A 20320-nucleotide genomic window follows, 5' to 3' on the forward strand; every position below is an offset into this window, starting at 1 on the left:
CCCAAGAACACTTTACTCTTCTTTCTTGATAACCCCTCCCTTATTAATAATCTATAAAATTCTAATTCTGATTTCTAAACCTTGTAGATATTTGCATTGCTGTGCCCTATGGCTATAAGTCTGTCTCTCTACACAACTGAAAATTTTAGACAGGGACAAGATCCTTCTTATATCTGGTTCTTCATGTCCTAGGACACAAGCTCTCCGCTGTCCTGGTTCAATGGAAAACTCAATAATTCAAGTTTGGTAAACTGAACAAAATTGATGGTGTTGACTTCAATGATATCAATTTAAATTTCTGAGTCACTAAAGCATATTTTAGGAAAAATATAAAATAGTTGATATTAAAATATTAATTGCTCATCAGCTCCTTTTCTTTGTCATCTTTTTTTAAAAAAGGTTTTATTTATTTATTTGACAGAGAGAGAGCAGGGAACACAAGCAGGAAAGGTGGCAAAGGGAAAGGGAGAAGCAGCCTCCTTGCTGAGCAGGCAGCCTGATGCAGGGCTCGATCCCAGGACCCTGGGATCATGACCTCAGCCGAAAGTAGTTGTTTAACCAACTGAGCCACCGAGGCACTCTATTATTTCTTTTTTTACTAAATTAATAATGTAGGATTATATCTGATGACAGTAAGTTTCCTTTCAACAGTGAAAAGTTTGTATAATTATAAAATTTTTAAATGGTTAAATCTTTTGCTACTTATTTTAATTCAAATCCAGTATATTATTATATATATTCAGAACTCAAACTATTCATCTTCATCTGAACCTTCAATTAAATTCCACAATGCAAACCTCTTGGCACTAGAACCACATTTCATGTTTATTCAACTGAGACTGTGTCTTGAAAAAGTGTTGAAGTTTGGGGGTTTTCTGGTGAGAATCCACATTCTGACATCACCTTGCCCATGACAGCGATTGGCTGCTGGAAGGCAAAGAAGAGTTTATAGCCAGTCACAGCAAGCAAATGAGTGAGACAGCAGAGGAAATATTCAATCTGTGTCACTCACTCCTGTAAGACTGTCTCCTCACTCCAGAACTGCAAAAGGGTAAGATTTACTATGATGGCTTCATTTTCTTAAAATTGAACACTCCACAATTTACATCTCTAGACCTGGCTTTTAATTTTTTATTTTAATGTTGATGTTACTGAATTGTGTAGAATGGCTATGTAATTTAACACTTGTTTACCATTAAACTAGTACCTCAGAGTTTAGATTTTTTTCCCAAAAGGTTAAGCTTATTAACCTACGCATGTAAGTAAGTCCTTAATATTGTGCACATAAACTAGAAAATTTTGTGGCCTACTTTCTATGTCTCCACCTCACAAATAACTATTTGTTTTCTCCTTGTGATGTATTCAAGATAACCTGAGTGAAATACTATTTTTCACTTGTAACTCTGCCGCAATGAATGCATATTTCACCATAAATTATGCCTAATCTATACTTCAGTTATATACAATGTCTTTTCAATACATTCAAAGTGTAAATATCCCGTATCTCTAAAATCAGTATAGAAAAATACATAGTACTAAAGAAATAAATAATGGTAGCTCATCATACTTTTCCCAATGAAAACTTGTAATTAGACTTTTAAAACTATCCGTTAAGAATGTTTTAATTGTTGTCTGGGTTAGTAGTAGTCAATATAGACGTCTTTGTTTTTTATGAATCACAAAGTAAATAAAATGAGATTTATGGAGGCAGCCAATTGCTGCCTCCATGAATCACTTGGTTCTTTTTATATTATTCCTGCTATGTTTTCACTTAGTTGTTTTGACAGTGTGCTATGAGAAATTTATGTAATCAAAACCCTTTCTACAGTTCCATGTATTTAAGTTTTTAGCTCTTTAAGACATCATAAACATTTCGACTCTTTTAATCAAGTTGCAAGGCAATAATCTCCCTGCTTGCTAGCAAGCCTGATCATGGGTAACAAAGCTCAAAGTATTACTTTAAGCACCCCAATAGCAGTAAAAACTTCTTAGACAAATGGGTCCACTTCAGGGGCAAAGCCTCTTTTATTGTTGTGTGGCCATTAAGAACTTTTACTAAAGTAGACAGAACTGTGAGGAAGTCTGTAGACATCAAAATCAAAAAACCCAGTCTGCCACAAATAGAGTGTGACTTAGGACCCAAGACACTGTCTCCAGGCCTTAAATTTTACTGTGTGTAATGTTTTAGTGTTAGATATTCAATAAGGAAGCAATAAACGTGGCTAATGACAAAATGCAGAATTGAACTACAGAATACAGTATATGACATGGCTTTCATACATACATTTTAAGTATTACTTTTTCAAGTGTGTTTATGGGGAAATTGCCATCATTGTTACATATTGCTTCTAAAATGTTGCCAGAACTGTCACTCTCAGTTAAACACTCAGTTAAACATATGTCAGTGCAAATGGGTGGGTATTAGCAGGCTTTTAGCTAAGTTTATTCAACCTCTATTAAACTAGGATTTTATCAAATAGAATGAAATTAAAGTAGGATAGGATTTTACTATCTCTCTCTTTTTATTTATGAGGTATCTAGGTGGAAGTGAGATCTTTGCATGGCCGCAAAACCCAGGACTGTTTGAGAACTATTCCCATTCTGAGAGTCCATCTTCAATTCTTCTACAGAATTGAATTCTATAGAATTCTTCCATAGAATTGAATTCTTCCATAGAATTCCATAGTCTCCATGATGACTACTGCTCTGACCCTGAAAAGCCCTTGACCCCCCCGTGACAGTCTCCCCACTAGTGATGGAAAGCTTAAATCGCACGGAAGAATAACCTTATTTGAGGAAATCTGCCCCTGATATCCCAAGGTGAAACTCTGATGAACTCTTCCAATAGACTTATCCTTCGACATGGCTGTCTGGTGCTATGTGCTATGAGAATAGAGTTTCGCATATTATGGATCATTTCATACACAGAAAAAAAATACAAAGTATTCTAAGGTATTCATAGGAAAATGTCTCCTATTTTCCATCTTACAAATAAAACTTTGGTTCAAAACCCATATAGAACCAATATATAGAATATATATATAATCACTGGTGTAAAAGCAATCATTTAAATGTTTTCAATTTTTGCTTAGTTTTCAATTATATATTAAAAAAAAAAAACCAGGTCACATAACTATACTAACGATTCAATTCCTTAGCTGATATTCCTATATCAATGATATTAAGAAGACTCTTTGCCCCAATGTGAAGTACACCAAACATTAAAGCCCCTTATAGTAATGAAATGGTCTGCCACTGACAAATCACAGCTGATAGGGTAAAACCAAGTATGGAACTAAAGATTACAGGTAAAGTTAGTTTTCTACCACTTAAAAAGAACAATTTTAAAATAAAAGCCAGAAAATTTGTCTTAGTCAAAACTGTAACTGGACAGAAATGAAAACAAATATTTCATCTTCTAGTATGAGTAAAAAAGTTACACTCTTAGTTTTAATATTTATTAACTTTACCACTTCATTAATTCCAGAAGCAATCACCAAAATGAAGACTGCTTTAATTTTGCTCAGCATTTTGGGAATGGCCTGTGCTTTCTCAGTAAGTTCTATATTAAAAACCTATAGTTATTTCCTTTTTTGCCTTTTTATGTAAAAGATAGAGTATGTAATAATTAAATGTTTTTTCAAACAGATGAAAAATTTGCTTCGAAGAGGCAAATTGCAGGATTCTGAAGAAAATGGGGTAATTATGTTTAGCATCATTCTTGGTCTGACTATATACTTCCTCTAGATTTATTGTACATTAAATATGAATATATCATTTATTTTGGTTACGCAGGTTTTTAAGTACCGGCCACGATATTCTCTTTACAAGCATGCCTACTTTTATCCTCCTCTAAAACGATTTCCAGCTCAGGTAAGTATAAAAAATAATTTTTCTTTCCCACCCATTACAATTTAAAGGGGATCAAATTTAACTATAAAACAACTAAATTCAATTCTCACTGAAAGTCAGCCAGAAAGATTTACTTATTATAAAAAGTTTGTTTTAATACAATACAATAAAATTTATTCCTAAGTTCTCTTTTAAAGCAGAGATATACATATCATTTGGGCCCAGTCTAGAATGATATAATAAAAGCAAACACCTTGGTACAGAGTTCAAGTATTCTGGTTAACACATTGATGAAATGAACACTTTATCTATTGCTGACAATTAAGTCAGTGATAAGGTCACTAACTGTCATGTTATAGTTGAGACAATACTGTCATACAGCGGTTAACATCTGATAATTTAGAGCCCTTTAACTGGTAAGTTAAAGACTAACTTCATGGGACTCCTGGGTGGCTCAGTTGGTTAAGCGGCTGCCTTCCGCTCAGGTCATGATCCCAGGGTCCTGGGATCGAGCCCCGCGTCGGACTCTCTGCTCAGCGGGGAGTGTGCTTCCTCCTCTCTCTCTGCCTGCCTCTCTGCCTACTTGTGATCTCTGTCTGTCAAATAAATAAATAAAATCTTTAAAAAAAAAAAACACTGCTGATAATCAGTGGTGATTGCTGAAGATTTTCTGAACCTCTGACCTGTGTTGGTCACGATAACAGAAGTGTGGCTCAAGAATTGTAGAGGAGAGAGAGAAATTCATGAAGTGAATTATGAGAGTGTCTGTGAGAAAAACAAAACATCCTTAAAATTTGTAAACAAAAAAAGAAAATAACAAACACTAAAAATAAGAATTTGTGTTTTTACTAGGTTACTAGTGAAGAAAGCCTTTGAAAACTTGAGGGTGTGGTGTTGATTTAAAATACTCAACAAACCAGAACTGTGCTATTTTTACTACTATACAGTTTGGGTTCAGGGCACCAATTATGCACCATTTGACCTGGGACTCCTGAGATGCTAAAAGCAGTCAAGATGCTGAAAACGATGCCTCAGCACAGTGGCTTGGCAGAGCATCCTACCATATGTTGGGCTAACCCATTTCTAACTGAAACAATGATAGGAAATGATAATCTTAAAGTATTTATAGCACCATAATAATTATGGGGAATGTGTGTGGCCACAGAAATATGAACACAGATGATACAAGAGTTGTGGGTTTTCAGAATTGTCTTCCATTCTTTGGTACACTTCAGACCCACAAATAAACAGTGCTCATTTGAATGTTTGCCTCATTCTCTTTCTTAAAGTAAATGAAATGATAAAAATTTAAATTTCTGGGTAGCTCCACAATTTTTCTAAAATATCACAGAGATATTCCCATCTGTAAATTTTTATAGATATATAAATGTGATCCAGTTAAAACAGCCATAGTGAAAAGATATTAGGAGAGGTTATAGTTTTCATTAATGATAAATTCAAAGTTCAAAAATCTCTGATTTTTAATATACAATATTTAGAGAAATTATATGCAGACAAACTCATTTCAACTAATGTAGAATTTGTTATTAGTAAGACAGTTGTATTTTAAAAATATCTGGGGGCGGGATGCCTGGGTGGCTCAGTCATTAAGCCTCTGCCTTCGGCTGAGGTCATGATCCCAGGGTCCTAGGATGGAGCCCCCCCACAACGGGCTCCCCTACTCAGCAGGGAGCCTGATTTTCCCTCTCCCCCTGCTTGTGCTCTCCTGCTTTCTGTCAAACAAATAAATTAAAATACTCAATAAAATATATGCCCCAGTCCAACAGTCTGGTCTGACCTGGTATTGATGATTTATTCTCCTACTTTACAAAGCTTGATTTCCAGAATTTTTTTCCCTTACATGTCTACTTATATATTTCCCATAGCTCTGTATTATTTATCCTGCTAAATCTATCAAGTATTTGGTGCTCAGATTGTCACCCCAAAATGCATTAAGCTGTATTGGCTTTGAAATTTTTGTTTTATTCAAACAAATCTGTGTTTACATATGATCAGTTCTTTTTTTTTTTTTTTTAAGGTTTATTGATTTATTTTAGAGAGAATGTGCACAAGTAGGGAAAGGGGCAGAGGGAGAGGGAGAAAGAGAATCCTCAAGCTGATTCCTGCTGAACATGGAGCCCGACATGGGACTCGATTCCATGACCCTGAGATCATGACCCAAGAGGAAATCAAGAATTGGCCACTTAACAGATAGAGCCACCCAGGCACCCCTACATATAATCATTTCTAAAATACCAACTTCCATGAAATATGTCATATCAATTATAAAGCTATAAAAAGTCTACCTATAGCTTATCTATCTGCTTGGCTATAGAAATGGAAGCATAAATAAGCTTAACAACCTAAGCATTTTTAATTAAGGAAATGCCTTCTTTCAGGAATCATATGTTATTTGAATTGTATGTGAATTCTTTGAGGGCAGAAACTTTATATTTCTTTCATTGTACTGATCTCAGCTATCACAGTATCTGACATAGGGAAACTGTCCATGTTTCCAACTTTCTCTCTTGCTACCATCCTCATTTTCAAAATAATGCCTGAAACATATCTTTTGGGATTGAATAAATGGGAATGATAGAAGTTGAAAGGAGTAATGGTGAAAATGCATATACATACATATATGTGTGTGTAAGTGTGGTGTGTGTATGTGTATTTGACTTCTGGAAGAATAATATGTCTTAGTTACAAATTGGCATAAATGAAAGAAAGGACAAAAAGAAAATGTTAAGGCTCCCGGGCATTTCATGAAGCTTTAAAATTGTTCTCACTGCAGACACTAATTGAAGAGTCATGTGGTTGGGACAGCAAGAAGGCTAGGGGTCAGGAAGCTTGTAAAAAGATTCAAACACTCCCACTGAGACAAAATACGTTGCAAAAATATGCTGTCCTCTCTATTAACTAACAAAGAGAAATAGTTTACTGTAATTCCATGCTTTATTTACCCTCTAGGCTGGGAAAGTACAACAATTAAGGTCATGGAAGTGGAAGAGCAGGTCTAATTATTCTCTTTTCCACCCAAGGTTATTCTTGGCTCAAGGGGACAAGCATTCCCTTTTCTTGAGTGGATGGCATGGCCACTGAAGAATGACCCCTACAGAACAGCCCTGGGCAGGACTGGAACATGAGTGAGGAAATACTCACTGAGGTTCTTCTGCAGCTATATTTTCTAAGACTCACAGAACTTAACTAGGTCATCAGAATCAAAGCCAAGATTTGTAGTAAAGAAAAAACAGCATCTTAAGTCGAGTATCCATTTATCTACCTGGTACCATTAGAGGTGGTTGCAGAAAGAGAAAGAAAATTTAATTTATCAAGATGAAAAATCTCCTCTACTGTCTTAAAGTTTCTGACAACAGGTGTTTAGACTTATATTTCCTTTTAAAAGGAAGCGAAGCTTGTTAACTTATATTTTTATATGCAGACTCCTTGGTTTAAAATATTCTCATTCAATATTGAGCTCTTTAGAGGGATGGTACTCTATAACTCTCCTAAATGAGTAAGTGAATTAATTTTGTTTTTATATAATTTTTACCTCATATATATATAATCTCATTTATATATAGAGAGAGGCTTATTTTATGAAGCAGCTTTAATTAGACTGAAAGATACTAAAAATTATGTGTAAATTAATTTCAAATCAAATTCTAATTTAAATTCATCAGGACCTCGTTATTTAAAAGAATCATTCTTTTATAAATAAATAAATCATTTATTTTACAATAAGCCTAATCATCATTTCCTTTATATTTTATAAAGAAAATAAAATAACATGATCTATGTGCTAGTTCATTTGCTTTGAACCAGGTGGAGAAGTCACAACTGCTCTGGGCTTGATTCCTTCTCTATAAAATAAATTGAACCAGATAATCCTCTTGTTCTTAAAGAGTTAGACAATTCTGTGATTCATTGCTCTACAAAATGTTTCAACATATTTCCTGTGTATCTCATTTCATATCTTGATCACTAAAGATGCCTTTTTCTAACCTTATTTTATATATCCCCAATCTCCTTATATCTCTCAGATTCATATGAGAACTGTTCTAATAAATCAATCAAGATGGTAATTCTCATTAGGGTAAATATTTGTACATATTTTATCTTAATTCAATCAGCAGGAAATTTTCTTTGGTGTCGAAAGTATGTGTACATAAATATGTACATAGATATCCATATATGTATGAATTCACATATATATATATACACTTTTTTTTTTAGAGCAGTAGTGACTCATCTGAAGAAGATGGAAATGGTGACAGCTCAGAAGAGGAGGAAGATGAGGAGGTAAGGAATTTCTGCAGGATTTTTCATAACAAACCAGGCACCATAAAAACAAATAGGAAACTGGTCTACTGTAGCCTGGATTCAGCAAATAGCTGTTGCCAGTTTACCAGCTACCCACAGTCTTCTATTTTGGACAAGGGGAATGTTATTGAAATTGGAATCAACTAAAATGACTTGTTTAAAATACTACTGCAATTTGACATTAAAGTAACCTGTAAGCGGTATACAAAACCAAAAATGTCTCCATTATAAGTGTAATTATAATTACATTATAATGTCTCTGTCATAATGTATTTATAATTAACTTATAATAAATTATAATTATACTTTATAAATTCTGTTAAAAAGAAAAGAAAGTATTATTTATACTTAGGTGGACAGAACATGATGGTAAAAGACAAGTACCTAAACTCAGTGCAATACTTGTATTAAGGATTAAATTTAAACTCAATTTACTAAGTAGGTAGTATATGAAAAGCTAATCTATATCCTCTACAATGGTATTGCAATTCATTGGTCTTTCTTGACCCACAAAGTAGGGTTGTTCTTATGTGGGAATTATATGGGAATTTCATATGTCTTTTTGTCTAATAATAAAATTTATGTTCTTATAGAAATATGAATACTCAAGATGTATAAATATATATAGCATTGTATAGTACTATAGATTCTACACATAGTACTGCACAGCTCTCTATAGTACTACAAATTAGTAGAGTTCACAGTTAAAATTCATCTGTATATCATGGAAATTGTGCTAACATATTTATAACTGACACACTTGCTCAATATACTAATTAGGTATATTTTCCTGGAGAGTAAATTATAGCTATCCATTTCTTTGGGGACCTTCTAAATTCGGGTATTCTTAAGTGTTGCTTATGAATAGGCAGTGACAGTAAAAAATGGATCATATATAAACATCTGTTATCTTGAAAATAAAATGGTATGGGAACTTAAAATGTGACAAATAATTAGTTTGATTTTTTTAACCATAAAAATCATTTTTATATGATTTGATAGTTTTAAAAAGTATCATCTCCAGTACTATAATTTACCCTAATAGCTTAAGGAAGACCTTACAAGAATATCAAGCCAGTACCAGGAAAAATGCCACCTACTAAATCCCACAGAATTTTACCCAGAGTTCCATTTAGTAATCTTACACAACAACTAAGCTGAGGTAATCCATTTACTACAACTGTTTGCTGTACAGTGATCACAAAATTGCCTTGCCAACTGGATTTCCCAATTAGATTGCATACCTTTTGGCAAAGATTCTTCATTTGTTATGACAGTGGTTGGGAATGGAGGAAGATTAGGATTTCTTTAAAACTGTGATGAAATCATGCATACTCAGAATGTTGTCAACAATCTCTGAACATTTAACATCTTCCCAAAACTTATCTGAAACTTTTCATGACCCAGAGGACTAGAGACCATATGTTTCATCTCTGGTTTGGGTAGAAGCAGTGCTGTACTCTCCTTATACCTCCTCACATTACCTAGCACAGTTTCTTATACAATATATGGTATCTAAAAATATCTGGGAGTTTGGTTTTGAAAACTTCAGAGAATAAATACTCCAAACATCATTCATTGAAAGTGACCATAGGAAAGTGGTTAAATAAGCCTGGAAGCTTCTATCCTGAAGAGATTCTAGAACTTCCTTTTTCCCCATTTCCTCCCTAAAATTTCATTGGCAATTCAGGTTAAATACATAGAATCCCCAGGAATTGTATTCATATGAGAGGGTGCTAGGGAATGTTTTCTATTTGGCGATCAAACATTTTTTTCCATTAAAAAAACTTTTTTATTTAAATATAATATACACAATTATCATGTGTATAGAGGTCACTGAAATTTCAGAAACTGAACACACAAGTGTAACCCATATCAAAAAGCAACACATACACTGTGCTCCATTTCATTCATTAACCAAAACTGCCAAGAGTAACTGCTATTTTAAGTCCTAACAAGATACTGGCTTTGCCTATTTTTGTGTATTATGTAAATGGAATCACACATTGTACATTATTTTGTGTGTTGTCTCTTGTACTCTCAACTTCAAAGATTGATCTGAATTGTTCTACGACTGTGTATCATTCATTATCACTGTCAGTATCTCATGAAGTGAATGTACCAAAATGTATTACTCTCCTGTTGATGGGCATTTGGGTAGTTTCCAAGTTTGGGCTATTGTGAACATTCTAGTACTCCTTCTGGTGAACATAGGCATTTATTTCTGGAGGCCATTTTACTTAGAGATTAAACTTCTAAGTCAAAAAAGTATGCTTATGTTCAATCTGAGTAGAAGCAACCAAAGCAGGTATACTGTGATCTCCCTCTGTGTATCAGTTGCTTCACATTCTCACCAACACTTCTTTCATTTTAGCCATTCTAAAAGGTTAATAATACTTTTTAAAAAAATTATTGCTAATTTTTCTATTCAAAAAGACATTTGATACTTAATGCCCATTAATAGACTGACCTGTTTTCCTTTTTAATTCACTGCAACAGGATATCCTTAAATAAAGTATCTAATAAAGAAAGGGCTTTGTAGGAGAAAATATAGAAGTTCATGAGTTGAGAGTTTGGATCTTTAATCATGACCTCACCACTAATGAACCATCTATTTGATGGGTTTTTCATGAGTAATATGACAGTACAGAACCCTAATTGTATGTTCTAGTCTAAGAATCTTTCCTCTTTCTCCCCTGAAAGGTTTAGTCTGTTGGAATAAAGCATAAATGAGAAAAAATAAACAGCATGGTGTTTGTAGGTTATTTGACACAATTAGCTTAGAGACTGTTTTGGGGTGGATTCTAGCAGTCCCAAAAGTTTACTGGAACAGTGGAATTTACAAATTTGATGAAATAAACATATTCTTCTTTAGTCACTTTGTTTTAGTAATAAGGCAGCATAAATCTGGGTTGTGTTTATTTTTAAATTTTTATTTTTTATATAAACTCATTTTCTCCTTCTAGTATTTTGTTTTGGAATCTGTGGATTATCTTAAGTTTTTATTTGAATTCCAATTAGTTAACATACAAGATAATATGAGCTTCAGGTATACAATACAGTGATTCAACTCTTCCAGTGAAAAGTGTTCGTCACAAGTGCCCGCCTTAATCTCCATTGCCTATATAGCCCATCCTCCCACCTCCCTCCCCTCTGGTAACCATCAGTTTGTTCTCTGTAAAGAGTTTGTCTCTTGGTCTGCCCCTCTCTCTTTTTTTCCCTTTGCTTGTTTTATTTCTTAAATTCCACATATGAGTGAAATCATATGGTACTGTCTTTCTCTGACTTATTTCATTAGCATAATACTCTCTAGCTCCATCCACATCATTGCAAATGGCAAGACTACATTCTTATTCATGGCTGAATAATAATCCATTATATATATGTATACATGTATGTATATGTATATGTGTATGTATCACATCCTCTTCATCCATGCATGTTTTAAAGTCTTGACTTTTAATATTAGCTATGAATCACATTAGACTAACTCCATTAACAAACAACTGCCTAACAACATAAAGGCCAAGAATACAATCTTAAATAAGATTATAGTAATATTATAAGATTATAAGAAGCTTTCATTTGAGGAGTGTTAATTTTTTTAAAACCTCTTTCTGCAATAACTTTATATACCACTAAAAATTTCTTGGAGTGCTTAGTTTCCTCATTGCATGGTAAAATTGACTGTCAAATGCCTAAAGTTTTCTGAATATTGCATACAATACAGAACTAGCTTATATGTTGGCAGATGACTTCTGAATTAAATTTTTTTTTGTCTAAGTACACTTGAAAGCATTATGAAAAATACTCACTTTTTTGCCAGTAAATAAGACAATGCAATCAATTTGTTTGAAGAGAGGCATTTCCATAAGAATTCCTTTCAGAAAAAATATCCTAGGTGTAGTGTGGACATTCATATAAATCCTCTTCCTCATCAAAAACATCACAGTGCATTACAAAGGGCTCAGCTTTTTAAACTAGAAAGATACAGCTTCATCACACATAAGACCTTAAGCAAGTTATTTAGCTTTTCTGAGCTCACCTTCCCTTTCTAAAGTGAATAATAATCCTACCTTGAAAAACAGGTCTAAGTTCTCAGCTGATTTGTCAGCAAATGTAAGAATCTATTTGCTACCATGTTTTAATAGTACTGATAAGACCTTAAGAGCCTTGGCGTGCCTGGGTGGTTCAGTCATTTAGCATCTGCCTTCAGCTCAGGTCATGGTCCCATGGTCCTGGGATGGAGCCTCACATCTGGCTCCCCGTTCAGCGTGAAGCCTGCTTCTCCCTCTCCCACTCCCCCTGCTTGTATTCCTTCTCTCACTGTGTGTGTGTGTGTTTCTCTCTGTCAAATAAATAAATACAAAATCTTAAAAAAAAAAAAAAAGACTTTAAGAGCCTAAGGCATCCAGGATATAATATGAGGATATAGTCAGTTATGCTGAAATTATTATAAAAGTCTATTTTATTGATTAAATAGAATACAGAAATGTCTAAAACAGACTATGGTGAGATAAATAGAAAGAGATAATTGAGTTGAGTTCTAAGAAGTGAGAAGTGTAAATGGCACAAGAGGAAGAAATTGTTAGCATTAGGTGATGAGCTGGCTGAGGAATACAATGTTTTTCTCAATTGTGGCTCATGACACCAACAAATTTTGAGTTCTCTTCCAGCTAAAATAACTTATCTTGCTCTGGATATTTTCACCAGGAGACTTCAAATGAAGAAGAAAACAATGAAGAGAATGCAAATTCTGATGAAAACGAAGATGAAGATGAGGCTGAGAATACCACCCTTTCTACCACACCTGGCTATGGAGAGACCACACCTGGAACAGGGTATATAGGTCTAGCTGCAATCCAACTTCCCAAGAAGGTAATCATTCCTCAAAAATGTTAAATCTGATTTCACTTCTTTATTGAAATCAAAGGTTATTTCGACACCAAACAGGATGTTTTATATTATCTTCATTAACTCATTGAAAAAGCAAGAGCAGGGGCACCTACGTGGCTCAGTGGATGAAGCCTCTGCCTTCAGCTCAGGTCATGATCTCAGGGTCCTGGGATGGAGCCCCGCATTTCTGCTCAGCGGGGAGCCTGCTTCCCCCTCTCTCTCTCTGCCTGCCTCTCTGCCCGCCTCTCTGCCCACTTGTGATCTCTGTCAAATAAATAAATACAATCTTTAAAAAAAAAAAAAAAAGAAAGAAAAGAAAAAGCAAGAGCAAACTCAATATCCCTGTTTATAAATAAGGAAAGTACTCATCCCAGGTTATTACACTGACTTCCTACAGTATAGCAGAAAACTAAGGACAAGCAAGCATCTTAGCAATGGATAAAAGGTCCTGCAAGATGCCACTGTATTTCAGGGAAGAGGGCTCTAAGACAAAGTCAAGAGCAAAGCTATAAGAAGCATCTCCCACAGAGAAGGCTTATTTATCAAGTACATTCTTCTCCGTCAAAACCCAATGACAGAGGTACTAATCCTGAATTCTTAAAACACCCACCAAAGGTGTTTTTGAATTTTTAAAACACCCACTAATTCTTTTATAAATTAAGCTAGCTTCAATTCAGAAATACATCTAGAACAAGGCCTTAGTATAGCCTGAGTTGAATGAAGTTAATTGTCTTAGGTTTTTACATTTTCACACCTAGATCTGGATTCTTTCAAACTTTTCCTTACAGGCTGGGGATAAAAGACACAAGGCTACAGAAGAGGAGGAAAGTGATGAAGAAGAAGAGGAAGATGAAGAAAATGAAGCAGAAGTGGATGAAAATGGGCAAGGCATAAATGGCACCAGTAGCAACAGCACAGAGGCAGAAAATGGTAATGGTAGCAGTGATGGAGATAATGGAGAAGAAGGTGAAGAAGAAAGTGTCACTGAAGCCCAGGCAGAAGGAACCACGGTGGCTAGAAAGCAGGACAATGGTGGCTCTAAGACAACAACCTCTCCAGATGGTAGGTTTGAACCTACGACTCCACCACCAGAGCTCTACGGGACTACCACCCGACCGTCTGGGGAAGCCACCCCCACCGGATATGAGGAAGAGTACGAACAAACAGGGACTAATGAATATGACAATGGATATGAAGTCTATGAAAATGAAAACGGGGAACCTCGTGGGGATAATTACCGAGCCTATGAGGATGAGTACAGCTACTATAAAGGGCGTAGCTACGATGGCTATGATGGTCAAGATTATTACTACCGCCATCAGTGAAGGCCCAGCCTGGGATGAATTCCTCCATTCTGGCATTTCATGTGGCTACCATTTTCAAAGTTCAACTCAGGAAGGTGCAATATAACAAATGTGTATATTATAATGTGGAATGGTGCTACTGTTCCAAAGTAATTTTCTGTAATTGCTTCTGCAAGTAATGGGCTTCTTGTTGCTTTTCCCTGGTTTATTATTGAAAGGTTATTGTAAATCAGGGCCATTTAAACCTAAATCCATGAGATGGAGTTCAATTACATGTTCTGAGGTTGTAGTTCTATAAATAGTATTTTTAACATGTTTGTACTATTATTAACTGCTAAAACTACTCTTCATGCAAGACGTGCTTCTATGAATTAACATTAATGACACTATATATAAATATGTGTAGTTCTTTAATCACCTACCTACCCAGCACTGTATATTATGTTTAATTATCAGCTTCATGTATTTTTATGTGATCTTTATGTATATTCTATCCATGGGTTCTATCACAAATAAAAATGCAGTCTTTCAAATATGTTACAATTTTAAAAAAGAGAGAGAGAGATTCAGAATTGAAAACAATGAATCCAATGGGGGACAACTAAGCTAAAGGATAAAAGCTTATTTCCAGTATGGTTTAAAACTCAGAAGAACTCTAAGTATTTTGTCATGGATAAATCAATATAACTAAGATTTTGGCATGCTTGTAGGCAGGGTCAACCATATATATCAGGAGAATAAATGGCTCTTTAGAGTTGCCAGGTTTAACAAAAATATAGAATGCCTAGTTAAACTTAAATTTCAGATAAACTATGAAAAACTTCTTAGGTTAAGTATGTTCCATGCACTATTTGGCCTCTGTGAATTATTTGGGACATATCTATACTAGATAAATCACTCATTATTTATATAAAATTCAAATTTGATGGAGCATCCTATTTTGTATCTGGCAACCCTACTCTGATTTGATTTGGTTTTAGGTGGGGTAAGGAGAAGGATGAAGTAGAAAACTCACACACACACGCACACACACACGCACACCATTATAGAGTGGTTGCAAACATCATGATATCATAATGCTTCACCCCTATATACTTCAGTATTTAGTATAAAAACAAGAAATTCTCCTATATTGCTACAATACCATTCTCATTCTCATTCTAAAGAAACTAAACATTGCTATGATAGTATTTTGTAATATACGGATCATATTCACATTTTTCCAATTATTCTAATAATTCATTCAATCCTCACAGAACTCTATCGGTAGATATTTTTGTCATCCCCCATTCTATCGATGAAGGAACTGAGTCAGGCACAAAGAGATATACAGCTTGCACAAGGTCACAAGTGGCAAAGCTGAGGTTAAAACAAAGGCAGAGTGGTTTTAGAATCTGCACTCTTTACCATTATATTCTATTCGTTAGTGTATATTTATCAGTAATGGATGTCAAGCCATAAGTGAGCAGGAAAGCTTTAATAATGAGAACACTGGTGAAAAGTAAGCTTGCCTTGTATCACAATTTTCTTAGCCAGGTTTAATGACTTGAGCCCTAAAGAATATTTTCTTTTTCTTTTCTTTTTTTGTAAAGATTTTATTTATTTACTTGTCAGAGAATGAGAGAGAGAGAGAGAGCACAAGCCAGCAGAGTGGCAGGCAGAGGAAGAGAGAAGCAGGCTCCCCGCTGAGCAAGGACTTGATCCCAGGACCCTGGGATCATGACCTGAGCCGAAGGCAGTGGCTTAACCAACAGAGCCACCCAGGCATCCCAAAAGAATATTTTCAAAGCAAGGGTCTTCTCATATTTTGGCATAAGTTTTTACATATTGTGCAAAGTGCATGAACTCTCAAGTTAGATGGACTTGAGTTAAGTAAATTAATATCCTCCTCTAGTCCTCATCACCTCATCTCTTACATGTGGTGTGTACTCAGTAGTTGCTGTTCAGAGCCCAACATGTTAATGAGGTGCTCAGGATCATCATCTCTCTCCTCTCCACTCCCCTTCCTTTCTCCATCTTTTTTTTTTTTAAAGATTTTTTATTTATTTATTTGACAGAGAGAGATCACAAGTAGACGGAGAGGCAGGCAGAGACAGAGAGAGAGGGAAGCAGGCTTCTTGCTGAGCAGAGAGCCCGATGTGGGACTCGATCCCAGGACCCTGAGATCATGACCTGAGCCGAAGGCAGCGGCTTAACCCACTGAGCCACCCAGGCGCCCCCTTTCTCCATCTTAACACTTGGGTGCATCCAATTGTTATATAATTACCTGGTCCTTCCGAAACTCAAGGAACATTTTTTTTCTTGCCCTAATGCATCTTTGTAAACAAAAGCTTTTGATGAGATTGAGGCCTTGGGGACAGTCATCTGATCAGCAACATCAGAAATGCAAATTCTGGAGCACCACCCAAGACCTACTCAATGAGAAACTGGGAGTGGACAGGTGATTCTTGTGCACCTTAAAGTCTGAGCACCATGATTTTCATTGATATAGTAGCTAATGCTTATTATACACCTACTGTGTGCCACTTCTATTCTAAGCATTTTACATATATTACCTCATTTTTACATACATTACCTCATTCTCAACAAATACTATAAGTCTACCACATTTTACAGGTAAGGAAACTGAGTTACAGAGACATTTAGTAACTTGCCTGAGATGATGCAGCTATGAAGTGGAGGAAAGGAATCTACTCCAAAGTGCACATCCCATATATCTCTCACAGCTTCTTTATAGAGAAAAGTCACCCTTTTAAAAGAGGAAAATTTGGATAAGAGCGCATGTAGTAACCCTATCTAAGTTTTTACTTCTTTGTCCTTTGGTATTAATAAGAAGATATAATTTTACAGGTTTCATGTCATAATCAGGTGATCAAAAAAGGATCTTTTTGAGAACAGAGACTGTGAGTAAACAAGGAAAATAACCCTTTATGCTGTTGTAAAAATAGGACAAAACTGTCAAGCACTGCCCAAAAGGCAGTGTGATTTGTAACAGGGCCATAAGGATCTCAACTGCAGCTGCTAGGTTTGCATGTCATAAACACTGATTCAGCCAGCAGGGAGACACCAAGCTCAAATGAAGTTAAACAGTTTATTACTTTCACAGAGAGCAAAAGCAGGATCAGCATGGTGTCAGCTCTCTGGGCCCAGAGGATGATCACTGAGCCGAAGGGTCCAGATGACAGACAGCACAGGAAAGTAGGTCATTCCGCTGTGGAGGAGCCAGCTCTCACATATGGCTAAGTAGAGAGACTTAAGAGGAAATCTGCAGTGGAGCCTTAAAGGGGAAGAGGCTGAAAGTCTTAGGATCAACTGAAACCAGGGAGATGGATGAGAAATAGCTTTGGACCAACTCCCAAAAGAAGAAGAGGTGGGAGAGCTACTGTCTCTGGAATTTCTGCTCCAGGCTGCTTATCCCTCCTTGCTCCAGAAGGAATCACAGGGTATTTGGCCAAGCCTCAGGTCAGACTGTAGTCAACCTTTGCCCATGTGGTCCATATGGGGACATGCCAGATTCTCAGGAAGTGGCGATAGAGTTCTTCGCCTACACATCTCTTCCAGATCCCAAAGTCTGGGAGGTTTATGAGTTTCTTGGATCACATAAAGAAGGCTGGCCACATAAGGGAGTTTGGGTAAATTAAGATAGGTCTTAGGACATGAGGAGGAATACTTCTACAAGATGAGCCCCAGCAAACATGCGGGCCCTCACCAGGCAATGGTACACTAAAAGTCTTCTCAGCATAGGCTATACTATGGGGGTGCATGGTCTGTGGTTATTAGTGTGGCCACAGGGCAGAGAGGGACTCTGTCCCTCTCTCTGTGGTCACTCTAAGTCCCATCCGCTCATTTCAAGCCCTTCCTACCTCCTTCAACATGATGCCTCTCAATCAATATCCTCCCTGGCCGGCAGTCAGGTAACCCACATTTAATCAGTGGGGAACACTAAATATCACCCTGCCCCGCTTTTCAATTTACTATTGTGACATATTCTACACCCTGCTTCTTTCATGACTAACCCTGCTGATTTTCTGTTACCCTTTCTGAACCGAAAAACCAAACTTTAACTTTCCATTTGGATTCCTTTCATTAAACAAACAAAACAAAAAATCCCCAGTCTATCTCTAGGTAAGTGAATACCTCTGAATGACCAAGAGAAGAAATAATGAAAGTGGGAGAAAAGCAGAAAAATATAAAAACACTTTGTTGGAAAGGATAATCTAATGTCAGGAAATACGAGTCTCACTTTAAAAAAAAGAATCAATACTAGTTAAAGGGAAACCATGAAGCAATCACTCAGACTTTTGTTTATCCAAGTGCGAATATTTGTAAATATTTCTGCCCTTGTTTAAACTATTCAGTGGGTTAAGAACTCATTAACTGGACTTGTTGGTTAATTGTAAAAGTTCCCATGCAAATTACTCTGGTCTTTCTCAGGTCTCCCCTCTTCAATTTTATGACTCCTAGAGTACCAAAAAGATAAGACCTGTATCAAACTACAGATGTTGGCAAGGATGAGAGAAAGGGGAACCCTCCTACACTGTTGGTGGGAATGCAAGCTGGTACAGCCACTCTGGAAAAACAGTATGGAGGTTCCTCAAAATGTTGAAAATAGAGCTACCCTATGACCCAGCAACTGCACTACTGGCTATTAACCCTAAAGATACAAATGTAGTGATCTGAAGGGACACAGGCACCCCAATGTTTATAGCAACAATGTCCACAATAGCCAAACTATGGAAAGAATGTAGATGTCCATCAACAGATGAATGGATAAAGAAGATGCAGCGTGTGTGTATCTATATACACACACACAAACACACACACACACACACACACACACACACACACACACAATATGGAATGCAGCCATCAAAAAAACCAAAATCTTGCCATTTGCAACTAGACGGTATTATGCTAAGCGAAATAAGTCAGTCAGAGAAAGATAATTAGCATATTATCTCTCTGATATGAAGAAGCTGAGAGGTAGGGTAGGGGGTTGTGGGGGCTAGGAAGGAAAAAAAATGAAACAAGATGGGATTGGCAGTGAGATAAAGCACAAGAGACTCTTAGTCTCACGAAACAAACTGAGGGTAGCTGGGGGGTGGGGGGAGGGATAAGGTGGCTGGGTTATGGACATTGGGGAGGGTATGTGCTACGGTGAGTGCTGTGAGATGTGTAAGCCTGATGATTCACAGACCTGTACCCCTGGGGCAAGTAATACATTATATGTTAATAAAAATAAAAGATAAAACATGCATCAGTGTGAGAACTTGTCATCTCTTTTTAAAAAACACAAATTTAACCCTCACTATTTTACTCAGGGGTCAGCAAACTTTTCTGTACAGCAGGAGTCAGTAAACTTTTTCTTTAAAGGACCAGTTAGTAAGCATTTTTGGCTATGCAGCTCATATGGATTCTGTCACAACTACTCCAATCTGTCATTGTAGCAACAGCAGCCATAGATGTATGTGAACAAACAGATACGGCCGTGTTCCAATAAAACTTTGTGATGATGGAACGGATTTGGTTCACAGCCCATAGATTACTGACTCCTATTTTAGATGATTATATAAAGTCATAACCATGATAAATTGTTTAATTTTGGGGCGCCTGGGTGGCTCAGTAGGTTAAGCCTCTGCCTTCGGCTTGGGTCATGGTCCCAGGGTCCTAGGATCAAGTCCCGCATCGGGCTCTCTGCTCAGCGGGGAGCCTGATTCCCCCTCTCTCTCTGCCTGCCTCTCTGCCTACTTGTGATCTCTGTCTGTCAAATAAATAAATAAAATCTTAAAAAATAAAAAACTTTAATTTTAAAGTTTAGCTGCTGTTATCACTTAGGATATAAACAAACTATTAGTAAATTGATGATCTTTCCTTTTTTTAACTTGAAGTTTGGCCCTTTATTTTCAACTCACTTTAAAATTCAGTAAAATTTCTGGTGTTTGGTA

At 36.2% G+C, this 20320-nt stretch overlaps 1 protein-coding gene across 3 annotated transcripts; it reads left to right on the plus strand.

The window, feature by feature from the left end:
- The first annotated feature begins 977 nt into the window (after window positions 1-977).
- On the plus strand, window positions 978-15164 carry IBSP (integrin binding sialoprotein). 3 transcript variants are annotated; one of them, XM_047719917.1, is made up of 7 exons: window positions 978-1051; window positions 3488-3555; window positions 3649-3699; window positions 3796-3873; window positions 8089-8154; window positions 12889-13053; window positions 13860-15164. In XM_047719917.1, exons 2-7 carry the CDS (start codon window positions 3502-3504, stop codon window positions 14394-14396), a joined length of 951 nt encoding a protein of 316 aa, XP_047575873.1. In that variant the 5' UTR covers window positions 978-1051; window positions 3488-3501; the 3' UTR covers window positions 14397-15164. The 3 variants fall into 3 exon arrangements, with proteins under 3 accessions (XP_047575873.1, XP_047575875.1, XP_047575874.1); XM_047719919.1 differs by having other exon boundaries at window positions 12892-13053; XM_047719918.1 differs by lacking the exon at window positions 978-1051 and adding an exon at window positions 2723-2820.
- The last annotated feature ends 5156 nt before the right edge of the window (window positions 15165-20320 follow it).

The sequence above is a fragment of the Lutra lutra genome, chromosome 2 (genome assembly GCF_902655055.1).
Source record: "Lutra lutra chromosome 2, mLutLut1.2, whole genome shotgun sequence".
In the NCBI taxonomy this organism is placed as follows: domain Eukaryota; kingdom Metazoa; phylum Chordata; class Mammalia; order Carnivora; family Mustelidae; genus Lutra; species Lutra lutra.

Bases quoted from the DNA above. Each gene is read 5' to 3' on its own strand.
- IBSP (XM_047719917.1), top strand. From the start codon at position 3,502: ATGAAGACTGCTTTAATTTTGCTCAGCATTTTGGGAATGGCCTGTGCT. The intron at 3,874-8,088 runs GTAAGTATAAAA...TTTTTTTTTTAG, and splicing joins TAAAACGATTTCCAGCTCAG to AGCAGTAGTGACTCATCTGA. The intron at 13,054-13,859 runs GTAATCATTCCT...TTTTCCTTACAG, and splicing joins CAATCCAACTTCCCAAGAAG to GCTGGGGATAAAAGACACAA.